This window comes from Hemicordylus capensis, chromosome 9 (assembly GCF_027244095.1).
Source record: "Hemicordylus capensis ecotype Gifberg chromosome 9, rHemCap1.1.pri, whole genome shotgun sequence".
NCBI lineage: Eukaryota > Metazoa > Chordata > Lepidosauria > Squamata > Cordylidae > Hemicordylus > Hemicordylus capensis.
Window position 1 is genome coordinate 16,501,819 of NC_069665.1, and position 13,650 is coordinate 16,515,468.

A 13,650-nucleotide genomic window follows, 5' to 3' on the forward strand; every position below is an offset into this window, starting at 1 on the left:
AGTATTTGCTTGCTAGAAGATTTCCAAACGGCATCAGTGTGCTTCCCCAGATGAAGGAGGGACATTCTTGGTAAACAGGAAAATCAAATAAGTAGCAGCATCGATGGAAAAAAGTGGAAATCTACTTTCCTAAACTATTTTACATAGGGCTTAGTAAAATATATGAAGCACTAGATGCGACTTCAAGCATACTGTTTGGTCCTCCATGTGAGTTTGCTTTCTTCTGCTGCTGCTGCTAAATAGCAACAAGTGGTGTCCAATCCAGATTTGGCCTGTTTGCACATTGGTTTAGCCTGGTCATCAACTCTAGGGTTTCCACGAACAATTTAAAGTGGTTTTCCAGCATCTTCAGAACAGGCTTCTTCTCCACCTGCTTGTCTGGTTTCTTGATTCTTGAGTGTTCAATCTTCTGACATTTCCCCTCCAAACTTGAGTTGATCACTTGTGTTTCTCTGTAGCCAACTGCCCACATCACTTCAAGAGCTCTGGAACTTATAGTATAAGTCCCCTCCTTTGAAACTGCATTTGGTGGGCAGGCTTATGATTAAGTCCCACTGAAATTAATGAGACTTCAGTCAAGTCTCACTTATTTCAGTGGTGCAACCCATGACTTAGTCTGGGCCCTCTCCATCATTGCTTCATTGAGAAGAGTTAGCGAGTTTCAGGAATCCGTTTTTGAGAGCACCCACCCCATGCTTTCAGATTTGGTAAAAATAATATTTTCCCACACCGCATAAGAACAGCCAGACATACTCAATTACTGCAAACACATTTCCAAACTGCACACCATACCCCAAGCACTTTCAAAATGAATACTACAAAAGGTTTCATTAGTTTCAGTCACCCAGACTCTGAGAATGCAGTCTGTATTTTAAACCATAAGCAGCTTTCTTGCAAATGCATACTCACAGAAGCTCTTGTCGGTGTGGCTGGCTGCTTGGCAAGGTAAGACTGAAAGAGAACAACAGCCTGTAAGAGTGTGCGAGTGTGTGTGTATATAAAGAGTCATTCAAGTGTCAATGTGTATAGTAAAGTTGCTCTCATTTACATTTAACATTATCATCACCACCACCACCAAATGATACCAACTGGAGGGCACCGAAGTTAAAGAAAAAGTGGACTAAGCCAACCCCTCAGATCAGCAGAGAGAACTCCTGACACCTGGCTTGCACTGCAGCAGCAGTGGGCACCTGGGGCGGGGTGGTGGTGAAAGAGACCTTCCTTCTGCTGCCATAAGAGCAGCATGGTAAGCAAGTGGGCGAGACAGGGAGTGGTTGAGTAGGAAGGAGGAGTCAAGTCCAGTGTGCCAGCATGGTGTAGTGGTTAGAGTGCTGGACTAGAACCGAGGAGACGCGAGTTCAAATCCCCATTCAGCCATGATACTAGCTGGGTGACTCTGGGCCAGTCCCTTCTCTCTCAGCCTAACCTACTTCACAGGGTTGTTGTGAGGAGAAACTCAAGTATGTAGTACACCACTCTGGGCTCCTTGGAGGAAGAGTGGGATATAAATGTTAAATAGATAGATACATAGTCAACTAGCTTGGATGGCTTTAAAAGAGCTTAGACAAATTCACGGAGGACAAGTCTATCAACCGCTACTAGTCTAGTGGCTATAGACCACCACCAGCCTCAGATCCTGCTAAATACCAGTTGCAGGGGAGCAACAGCAAGAGAGAGGGCATGCCCTCACCTCTTGCCTGTTGGATTCTCAGAGGCATCTGGTAGGCCAATGTGTGAAACAGGATGTGGGACTAAAAAGGCCTTGGGCCTGATCCAACAGGGCTGTTCTTTTGAGTTTCTTCCCCAGCTCAAATTTTAACTGATCCAGAGAACTTGGTGGTTGTAAAATCCTAAGGCTTGCCTCAAAATACTAGGCAAGATGCAAATTCGAAGCCAAGGAACTACAAAAGTTCAGTGACGTCTCCATCTGCTACTCATATGAGATATAATTTTCATCCACAGAGTACAGGGAGTTATAGTGCTCAAGCCACAGGGTTCAAGACACAGATCCTGGTGATTATTACTATGGCTCAAGGCTGAAATCAAGCCAAAAGATGGTTTGTGATAACCATAGTTTCGAACCCCAATCATGGTTTGAGCTTCCAAAAGCACTACAGGCAAATCACAGGTTAGAGTGGTTGTCTGTTTTCATTTGCCATCTGCTCAGCAAGCCAATGTCCTTGGTGGCAGACCAACAGTCACAGCTATCATTTGCCCATTAAGATGTTACACTAAACCAGGGGTTCCCAAGACGTGTTACACCAGATGTTGCTGAACTACATTTCCCATCATCCCCAGCTACAATTTATTGTGGCTGGGGATGCTGGAAGTTGCAGTTCAGCACCTGTGGAGTACCACATTTCTTGGGAACCCCCTGCACTAAAACTATGGTTATGCTCAGTTTAGTGTGATGTCTGCCCTACAACTCAAAGCTAGTCTAAATGTAAGTTTCCCATCGAAGAACTAAACACATCCCAATCAGTGTTCTCTTCCCCCCCCCCCCCGGAGGAGTGTGCAGAGGAGTTTTGTTCTGGGTGGCAGTATCAAGGCAATGCGCAGGCACATGAATTCAGAGTGGGACCTTCCTGATTAAACCTGAGTGGGATCTAAAATTAACTGAGTGGACATCAAAAAACATTTGAATGCACACACACGTGCACACCTTAGAGCAGGGCTGCTCCGCCCTCCTGTAGATGTTGGCCTACAACTCCCATATTTCCTGGCTATTGGCCACTGTGCTTGAGATTGTAGTAGTTGTAGTCCAAAAATAGCGGGGGGGGGGGGCGCAAAGTTGAGCAGGCCTGCCTTAGAGGGAACACGGGTCCTAGTACTCTAACTGCCAAATAACTCTTACGACTCTTTCATGGAACAGCAATTCCTAGATCCTTGGGGGGTGGGGAACATTAGCTGATCTAATGTAAAAACCAGTTTACATGTGTAGTGTAGATTACATAATTGCTCATGCTGTAAACCCCTCCATTTTGGGCATGGATAAACACAGAGGATGGCATATCCAATTCAGAGCATTACACCCCAACCTTCTTCCCAAGGATCCTGTATGTTGTGTCCTGCTGCCCAAATATTGACCTCTGACTATTTATAAAAACCAATTCTTTAAAACATTCTAACCTTCGGGGGGCGGGGGGGACGGACACATCTGATCACATGAAACATATGATATAAGATAAGTAACTCAACAGTTTCATTTTCTTACCTGCTGCTTCGTAAGAAACACTTGTTCATCTTCTGCTGCGAGCTCTTTATCATGAACTAACTGATGAGAGAGGGATGGGGAAAAAACACATTTTTATAAACAGAAATAATGACTGAGAGTAGAAAGAGCAAGTTGAAAGAAATATTTGGAGTGGATGAGGAAAGCTATCTGTCCTCCTATCCACTAATCCTCTTTGAGTATCCTAATAATTTGGGAGAATTACCACCTAGCTGTTAAGATGAGCTTGTAATGCTCTTTGTCACACTTTATGCAACAGACGCCCTAGACAAATGGTTTATACATTTTCAGGGACGCTTGGAGGGTGGGGAGGTTCCAGGGAGAAGACCCTGCAGCAGGCAGAGCCAGAAACCTTTACCCCAACCACACTGCATTTGGCATTGCCATTAAAATAGGCATGGGAGCGGCAAAAAAGCAGGGCATGTGTAGCACCTTCTGGCCACATGGGCTCCCTTCTCATCCTGACAACAGGCAGGCTGGCTGGCTGTAGAAGGGAGATCGAGACCCAGCCCTCACCCCTCTAGCTCTCCTCTTAGTGTCAGTGTGGGATGTGTGCCCCAATCTATAAATCCTTATGCAACAGGAGACAGCATTCATTCTATGTGTCTTAAAGACATGATTGCCAAGGTTGAGGGGGTGCGGTGGCGGCTTGGAAGATGGGTGGTTTTTCCCACCACCCTGGCAGGACACTGGATAAGCATTACAACAGATCTTTTAAAATGAGTTCCTTACTGATGTGCCGGTTTCAGGAATTGGGGATGGAAACTGCTCTCTGCAAAGATACAACCCCACTAAACACAGCACCTCCTCTGGGGCTTGGCTTGCTCTTTTACATCGGGCGCCATCAGCTCGGCTGGCAACGCTGCCTATTTCCCTTGGTGTACTATAGTGTAGCATGTGTGCTACAATTGCTTAGACAGCAAGAGGGCTGCTCTGCTAGGAGGTGGGGTGTGTGTGTGTGCGCGTGCATGCGCACACACACACACTCTCTCTCTCTAACTATGCAGTTCAGGGGTTCTCAAACTTGGGTCCCCAGATGCGGTTGGGCTAGGACTTCCCATCACCCCCAGCCACAATGCCTCTCAGTTATGAACAATGTTGCTCACTGAACTTTTTCATTCCTTCCCCCATTGCAATTTTGCAAAGTATTATTGATCAGGAATCAAGAGCTGCATTTGATTAAAAAGCCCCTCTGTATTAGTCTAATCTATCCTCAGGGACCCTGCGTCAGGGCATCCTCTCAAAAGTACTGCACCCATGAAAGGAACACATGAAGCTACACCAAAGAAAGACACCAGTTGATGGAGTTGCGTTAGTGGCTTAACATCCTTGCCATGCTCAGGGCAAGAGTTACTAGTAGCCCTGCATGCAAGATAAAGTGGTGTGTGCTTCCAGTCTGCTGTACCTTTCTTACAGGTGGCTTTACAATGAAGTCTTCATACGCATCTTCAGGTTTTACTGTCGCAAAGTTTTCATGGAGAATTGCAATTTTCTTTTCGTTGTCCCAACCGGCAGGTCTAGAGGTGAAAAGAGATCCAGGTAAAGTTCAGAAGTTCAGCTCCCACTTGAACCCATCTGGGAGCTAAGATCGTCAGGTCGGGCGGCTGGCTACTAGAGAGGGGCCTTTTCTGAATGGTACCTCTATTGTGAACCTCCCTTCCAAGGGAAACCTGCCTTGCCTGGTGCTCTCATGATCATCCTTCAAATGGATTTATTGGATTGATCTGCCAGCTCTTTAAACTGCTGCTTTTACTGTGGCAGGTTTCTGATTTTATCAGTTTGATGTTTTTATTAAACGGATACTTTTACAAGATTTTGTTAAACTGCCTTTTGAAGGTCACATATGGATGAAAGGCAACAGACTGAACAAATTTTAAAAACAGAACAAGCCAATAGCCATGTTTCAGAAATGCAGCATCATGAAAGTTGATACTGTATAGTTACTTTTTAATCATCATTTTTATTCGAGTCCCGAGTTTCTTTTACAGCAAGGCTGCACAACTTCAGCCCTCCTGCAGATGTTGGCCTACAACTCCCATAATCCCTGGCTATTGGCCACGGTAGCTGAGGATGATGGGAGCTGTAGTACAAAAACCGCTGGGGTGTGTGTGTCAAGTTGTGCAGCCCTGCATTTCAAAATACTCACATTTTAAAAGCATTGGGTCATTCTGCCTTTTCACCACATTAGAGGAAAAGAGAGGGGAAAAGGTGATTGTGACAAAGATTATGTGGAGCATTCTTTAAGCCATATAAACACTTAACTATCCTCAACAAAGCAAGAGAGCTCTTTGCATTCCTGTGAAATGCAAAGTGGCAGAAAAGGTCAGCAGCTTGATTCTGTGGCTGACCAACTCAGCACACCATGCAGCAGCACTCCAGGCCCACCACCAAACTGACATTCAGTAGGGAACTGTATCCAATTCTGGCTTTCAAGCAAGTGTATCTGTGATAGCCATGTGTCTATCACATTCATATTTGGGTGCTGTGTTCTCTCTAAGAGAGATTCCTAGATGCTGTTGACTACAACGCCCAGAATCCCCAGCTGCAATGGCTTTTGCTTGGGGATTATGGGAGTTGTAGCCAGCAACATCTGGGAATCCCTGTTAGAGGGAACACTGTTTGGGTGTAAGTGGGTGCGCACACTCACACACACACACACACACAGAGAGAGTGTAAAGTGGCCTTATAAGCACAGAAGTGCATTCTGATGCCTGCCACAGATCCAACCTCCCCCACTTTGTTATCACCAGATCTCCCCATCTTATGTTTGCACCACCCACAAAAAGCCATGGAGGGCAGCATTGGTCTAACTCAACCACCACTTGAGCAGCAGCACCAATACTCTGGAATGCCATCGCTCTCAACACATGCAGGCATTCAGAACAAGGCTTGACAAGTCCTCGGCCCCAGGGAGCCATGGCACCTAGACTAGGATACTGAGCGGTAGAGTTATTCAATAAAGCCTTTTATTTGTTCCAGTCAGCCCTGTAACTGTTCTAAGGGATAGCTACAGGACCATCCCTCGTAAAGGGGATAAAGAGAAGCCCATTTACTCTTCCCCTTCAGAATGTCCATCACCAAGTTTGGTCATTTTGTCGAGTCCATTGCGGGGGCCCTAAATTGTGGGACTGGCTCCAAGTTCCAGAGAAAATCTGTCAAGACTGGATTCAGAATCACCACTGCAACGTCCCTCAAGTCATAGTGGCACTGATGAGAGGAGACACTTGTCCCTTTCTAGCAGTAATAAGATCTGCACATTAAATCTTACAACCTGCTGCTTCAGCAAAGCAGCTAATAGGATCAGGCCATAAGGGTGCAATCCCAAGTGCTCTTATTTGGAAATAAGGGGACCATAACAGTCAGTGCAGCTTATGTCTGGGTAATATAATTAGGACTGGGGCATAAAAGCTGCAATCTTATTTTTGCTTGGCCTATATGAAAAGTGCCTCCTATCCATGACCATTCTCTCATCTTAAATTCCAATTAAAGGGGCTTTTGAAAGCCTTAAAATGCAGATATATAGGGCAATACAAAGAAACATTGCAGCGGTACATCTTTCTTTGCATCTTCAACTTACATAAAAACTGCATCCTTTTCTACCACTAAGGCAGGTGTGGTAAAGTGAAAGCCGTACGTTTTATGTACAATGTACTTATACAACAAGTCAAGGTTCTTTTCCTCCTTAACCGATGTATAAATCAACGCTGCTCCATCTGTTCACTTCTTTTAAGGAAAGCTCCAAGTGTGCCATTCAGATCAACTGATATTACTAAATACTCATTCAATTATCACATCCACTAATTATTATTTTTTCCTTTTCAACAGAGCAAAGTTTTCAGAAAGCAAACATTACGTGCAAGCACTGCAATGGGAGGGGGCCAGAGTGCAACTCTATCCAATTAAATGGGCTAGGCTTGCTAATGCCTAATGGACTACAATGGATGTGGGGTGGGGGCAGAAAGAGAAGGGGGCAGGGCCATAGCTCACTTTGCTTTGCATGCAGAAGGTCCCTGGTTCAAAATCCCTGGCAGCATCTCCAGGTAGGGCTGGGAGAGACTCCTGCCTGAAACCTTGGAGAGCCACTGCCAGTCAGTGAAGACAATACCAAGCTAAATGGTCTGTCTCGGTATTAGGCAGCTTCCTATGTTCTTACATAAAGGGGAAAGAGATGCACTGCAACAGGGAGAGAAGTGCTGACTTGGAAGCCACACAGTAAAGACAAAAAACACATGTCATGTTTAAAGAGAAGCAGCAATTCCCAGACAATTTGCAAATACTAACTTTGCAAGTACGTTCACATGATGAGTTAAAGCAAGACATGCCCTCCATTTTCAGCCCATCACTCAAATGAGAAAAGGATACATTGTAAGCAGAATCTGCGGATGTGCGACTGAATGAAGTCAAAGTGCTCCTCCCTGTAGTCGTGCTCCTTTTCTAGGATGCTCATTGTGTCACACTAAAAAGAAACCCAAACACACAAGCGTCTGGAAGCTTGAAAGTGCAAAAAAATATGTGCAGAACAGGCATGCCTTTGCATAATAATCAGTGGTCAAACCAAGCACTTCGTTTTATTCGGAAATGCATTTCACAAATTATCGGAGGGCTGGATGAGATGAACTGGGCCCTCACAGGCCCCCTACCCATGATCCAGGCGGGAACACGCCGAGAATGTGCCCGCCCTGCTCAGGGCATGCAGAGGGACAATTCCGATAAACAGCCCTCACGCCACCACTATACTGCTTGTCAACAAAACATTTCCAAAACAGTTTATGCAGAAAAATAAATAAGGTGGTTTCCCGTCCCCAAAGGGCTCAAAATCTAAAAAGAAATAGAAGGCACACCCCCAACAGCAGCCACTGGTGGGACACTGTGTTGGGGTTAGATAGGATCAGTTGCTCTCCCCCTGCTAAATGTAAGAGAATCACCACTTAGAAGGGTGCCTCTTTGCTAAGTTAGCAGGGGTTGCCATTAGCAGCATCCAGTTAAGGAACATGCCGAGAATGCATCGGCATGTCCTTCAAGGATCTAGGGGTGGGCATGTTCTCAGTGTGTCCTTGCAGGTACATTCTCTGCGTGTCTCCACCTTCACCACGTGTAGCGGGCCATGTGCATCTGAACCGGCCCAAAGAGTGAACACAACATAAGTAGGGCAGACTAAGCATCTTTTCTCAAAGTATCACAAAAGCATGGATGCATTTTAAGTTTATAGATATCGCATACTCCAAGACACCTTTGCTTTGAAGCAAACTGGGAAAGATATTTAATTTGCATGTTCATGCCTCATATATATCATTACCTCCATTTATTCTCATATATGTTCTCTGGATAGCTTTACACAATAAACAGATTTCTTGTACTCTGAATTTAAATTAGCAATGTTTTATGGATTAACTTGAAAATTAGGACAACACAGAGGAGAAACAGAAGACAGACATGGGGTTGTGATTGATGTCCTTCCGGGATATACTTTTAAAATCCAAGTGATTCCATACCACACACACAAGTTTAACAAATATATCCTTTTGAATGGAGAATGATAAACACCCACAATGTGTGTATCAAGGCCACAAGAAAACCATGATACCACAACATGCCCTTGTTAATCAAGTTTTTCACACCAGAAATTTTTTCAACTCAACTCACTTTTAAAAAGCAGGAAAGAAAACAAAACCCAAATCTTTCCCCAAAACACAAAGTTTCAGCTATTTGAAAAGTTACTTCCTACCATTTTGCCAACAAAACAGTTCCTGCTGTTTACATGAAGGTCCCCCACATAATCCCAGAGTATTGCCTTCAGGTTAAAATGATGCACACCGACACATCAAGAGGCTCAAACTCACCTTTGTACAAACTACTATCACAGGGATTCCAAGGTTGTGAGTTAGCACATTGTCTCCAAGTGGTAAAGTAACATTTTCATCATCTTGGCCCGTAGGACCTCTTCTTTGTGGTGATCCCTGATAGCCTTCTTCAGGCTCCACATATTCTTGAAAAGCCTTCACGACTATGAAAGCACATGATACATATGAAATAAAATCGATCGTTTACTACAACCCAGGATACACCAATTGTACTGGACGTGGCATAAGTATCGCTGCATAGTTAAATGGCCTGCCATAAGAGAAATGGATGTTATCGGCAGCCTTTAGTTATTGCAATTCATTTACATGGATTAGCCCAAATGATTTCTGGAGGAGTTACAGTACAGAGTCATTTATTTTCAGCTGGTACAAGCAGCTGCCTGAATCGTAAACAGATACAGCTTTAGCAGAGCATGCTCCCTCTTCCATATTGAACAGGACAAACACACATCTCAGAAATCTGCATGAGTACTCTCAAACAGAAAACCTACGTTGTCTGCATTGTTTTTAAACACCCAGAGGGGGCATTTCCCACAAACCAAATAGTACTTACCAATAATCCTGCAACATCTGTGCTCCCCCCTCCCCCAGCTCTCTCCCCAACAGGCTTCCATCCTGCTCTGGATCGGTCAACTCTGCCTCTTTTTTCTCTCCACAACATCTTCCTGTGCTAGCTGTAAGTAAAGTGTGCCATCAAGTCGATTTTGACTCCTGGCACCCACAGAGCCCTGTGGTTTTCTTTGGTAGAATACAGGAGGGGTTGACCACTGCCTCCTCCCACGCCGTCTGAAAGGATACCTTCCAGCATCTTCCTATATCGCTGCTGCCTGATATAATACCAGCAGGGATTCAAACCGGCAACCTTCTACTTGTTAGTCAAGCACACTAGACCCAAACAGCGAGTTTAGCTGGCACAACAAATCCTTCTATGGGGAAAAGAGCAGCACTGGCAAAGCTCTGCCCACCTGCATTTTTCAACACTTTGGTCAGCAGCTTCTATTTCAGCCGAGGTATAAACACAGCAGGCACGGCATGAAATGTTACAACTACAGACATAGAGAAACAGCCATTTAATTTGCACAACTCCAGGAGCTAGCATTTATTTTCGCCACAACCAACATCGGTTCGTGGTTTAGTTCATGAGGCAAGTATGGAGTGACATAATCCCCAACACAAACGTGCTTCTTGGTGGAAGAAAGGAATCCTTCTACTCACTGAATGAGATATTATCTCTTGGTCTGATAAAGCCACATGACATAGCTTTGAAAGGTCATTATGTATAATCGCGCTGCTGTTTTCAAGGGAGCCGAACACAGGGTTGATGCCTCAGGTGTGTAAAGCGATGGGAAATTTTTGCAGATTACATTTCTTGACAAAGAAGAAAGTACTAAATTGTTTGGAACAGCAACTTTGAAAACTCAATTATAACTATCTAAGCTTTTATACTATAGCAATAGCACTTACATTTATATACCGCTCTATAGCCGGAGCTCTCTAAGCGGTTACTATGGAGGCACTATACTTTCAAGAACACTATAGCAATGGTGAAGAGGCTTCTGCAAGCTCCAGTAATACACACAACACTGTTCACTGTAAGAACATGGAGAAAGGAACATTGGGTCTTACCTGTGAAGGGTCCTTTTTCACCGTCCATCCTTCAGTTAGGCATTTCCTCCATGCCATTTCCTCCATGCCATCAGTCTCGACAGGAAGTTATCACAGCAAACACTTCCTGGCGGGCTAGGCTGCTCACTAATCCCCAGTTCCTACTGTCGTGCCGAAGGATGCTGTGAAGAACTACGGAGAGAGAGCTCTTCTCTCTCTCTCTCTTTGAGTAGAGGATAGGGTTAGAGAACAGGATAAGAACCGTCCCCCGCTTCTAGATAGGCCCTACTGCGTGACATCAGTCAGGCTCATTGTCAACAAAACTCCTATAATCTAAGTCCCAACCCCTACTTATAGCAATAGCAATAGCACTTACATTTATATACCGTTCTATAGCCGGAGCTCTCTAAGCGGTTTACAATGATTTTAGCACATTGCCCCCAACATTCTGGGTACTCATTTTACCGACCTCGGAAGGATGGAAGGTTGAGTCAACCTTGAGCCCCTGGTCAGGATCAAACTTGTAACCTTCTGGTTACAAGGCAGCAGTTTTACCACTGCGCCACCATAAACATATGTACATATATATCCACTAATGCTAACGAACTTAACTCGCATTGAGAATCCACCAAAATAACTGTACGCTACTCTAATTATCTTTTCACTTTGTTTCTTTTAATTTACTTATTTATTGCTTCCGCGGGTTGGGGCGGATGGGCTCCGATTACGGTGAAAAAGGACCCTTCACAGGTAAGACCCAATATTCCTTTCCCCCCCGTAATCGAAGCCCATCCTTCAGTTAGGGACATACCTAAGCTGTGGGTCGCGGAAGCATCTTAAACAACCTTCTGGAGCACAGTTCGGCCAAAGGCCGCCTGCTCCTCATGGAATGCCGAGATCTTGTAATGCTTTATGAATGGGGTGGCTGATGCCCATGTCGCTGCCTGACAAATAGTCTGGAGTGATGCCCTTGCTGAGAAGGCTGCTGAGGCGGCTGCTCTCCTTATGGAATGTGCTGTAATGCCTTTTGGAACCGGGATCTCCAGGGCATTGTAGGCCAAGATGATGGTCTCTCGTATCCATCTTGCCAAGGTTGTCTTGGACACCTTGTTTCCCAGGGTTGTGGGACTGTAAGATACGAAGAGGGAGTCTGTCTTGCGGAACTCTCTTGTCCTCCAAATGTACGTGCACAGAGCCCTTCTGACATCTAGAGAATGCCAAGATCTCTCCCTTGGGTGTGATGGTTTGAGGCAAAAGGAAGGGAGTATCACGGGCTGTGAAAGGTGAAAAATCGAGTTTACCTTGGGCAGGAAGGATGGGTCTAGGTATAAGATCACCGCCTCCTCCTGAAAAAAACACAGTTCTTTTCATACTGAGAGGGCGCTGAGTTTGGACACTCTGCGCGCAGAAGTAATTGCCACAAGGAATAGTACCTTGCCTGTGAGCACTCTGAGGGAGGCCTCCTTCAGTGGCTCAAATGGGAGTCTTGATAGTGCGCTGAGGACCTTGTTCAGGTCCCATGACGGGAATCTCGGTAATGGTGGAGGGGCCAAGTTAGTGGCCCTCCTCAAGAAGTGTCTTATGTGGGGGTGAAGGAGAATTGAGCCCTTCCAGCTTAATTCAAGGATGGAGGCCAATGCAGAAGTTTGTCTGCATAATGTGCTTGACCCTAGCCCCTGATCGAGGCCGTCCTGTAGGAACGATAGAACGTCCTGAACTCCCGCTGTAGTGGGTAGAATTCCCTTTCTCCTGCACCATAGTGAAAAGGCCCTCCAGGTCGTCTGGTAAATTCTGTTAGTGGATGCCCTCCTGGAGGCCAGTACTGTCGTCTGTACCTTTCGGTTATACCCGAGGGCCGCTAGAGTTTCCCGCTCAACGTTCAGGCATTGAGTTGGAGCCAGTCTGGATCGGGATGAATGATTGGACCCTGGGCTTGTAGGTCTGGCTGGCTCGGGAGGGGCCAGGGTGGCTGTACCGACATGGCGAGTAGGTCGGCGAACCATGGTCGACGTGGCCACCAGGGAGCAATTCGATTATGTTGGCTTCCTCCTGGCGTGTCTTTGGGATCACCCTGGCAATTATCGCTGTAGGAGGAAAGGTATAGAATAGGCCCTTTGGCCATCTGGTAGCCAGCGTGTCCATCCCTTCTGCCTGTGGGTGGTGAAAGCGAGTCATGAAACGGGGTACCTTCCTGTTCTCACAGGTGGTAAACAGGTCCATTTCTGGACGGCCCTGTGTCCTGACCACCCTCTCAAAGATCTTCTGATTCAAGGACCATTCTGCCGCATCCAATTGTCTCCTACTGAGCCAGTCGGCCATTAGGTTTGAGGCACCGCTTAAGTGTTCGGCTGTTATGGACAGGAGATTCCTTTCTGCCCATGTAAAGAGTCTGGCTGATTCTTGCATTAGTTGCCTGGACCTTGTCCCACCCAGGTTGTTGATGTGGGACTTCGCCGTGGTGTTGTTTGTGCGTATGTGAATGTGCCCGGTGCTTGATGTACTGCAGGAAGTGGATCAGAGCCAACCGTACCGCTCTGAGTTCCAGCAAGTTGATAGATCTTTCACGTTCCCGTGGGTGCCATCTTCCCTGTACAAAGAGATGCCCCAGATGCGCTCCCCACCATTCCAGACTTGCATCTGTTGTGATTGTTATTTTGCTCAGGATGTTGAATGGGAGGCCCATGGATAGAGCCCGGGACCTCCACCAGTGCAGTGATATCCGTACTTTGAGTGGGATCCAGATTCGGGTCTGTGAGCGTGTCCTGATGCTGTCCTGGTGAGGAAGCAGTAACCACTGTAAGCTGCGGGAGCGCCACCTGGCCCATGGGGTGCACTCTATGCATGCTGTCATGGACCCCAGTAGTGTGGCCAGTGTCATAATCTGACTGGAGTGCATTTGCAGTACTGCAGTGATGAGGTGGGCAATTTTCTCCTTCCTCTCTGGGGCTAGGA

At 45.9% G+C, this 13,650-nt stretch overlaps 1 protein-coding gene across 1 annotated transcript in view; it reads right to left on the reverse strand.

The window, feature by feature from the left end:
• The window catches only part of DYNC1LI2 (dynein cytoplasmic 1 light intermediate chain 2), a 32,691-nt gene that overhangs the window by 5,617 nt on the left and 13,424 nt on the right, over positions 1 to 13,650 (reverse strand). The window contains exons 5-10 of the mRNA XM_053271037.1: positions 9,073 to 9,236; positions 7,595 to 7,688; positions 6,810 to 6,945; positions 4,638 to 4,749; positions 3,215 to 3,274; positions 910 to 951 (exon numbers count right to left, since the gene is read on the reverse strand). Of these exons, the coding sequence (XP_053127012.1) occupies positions 910 to 951; positions 3,215 to 3,274; positions 4,638 to 4,749; positions 6,810 to 6,945; positions 7,595 to 7,688; positions 9,073 to 9,236 (608 nt within the window). The remainder of the gene's footprint in view (positions 1 to 909; positions 952 to 3,214; positions 3,275 to 4,637; positions 4,750 to 6,809; positions 6,946 to 7,594; positions 7,689 to 9,072; positions 9,237 to 13,650) is intronic.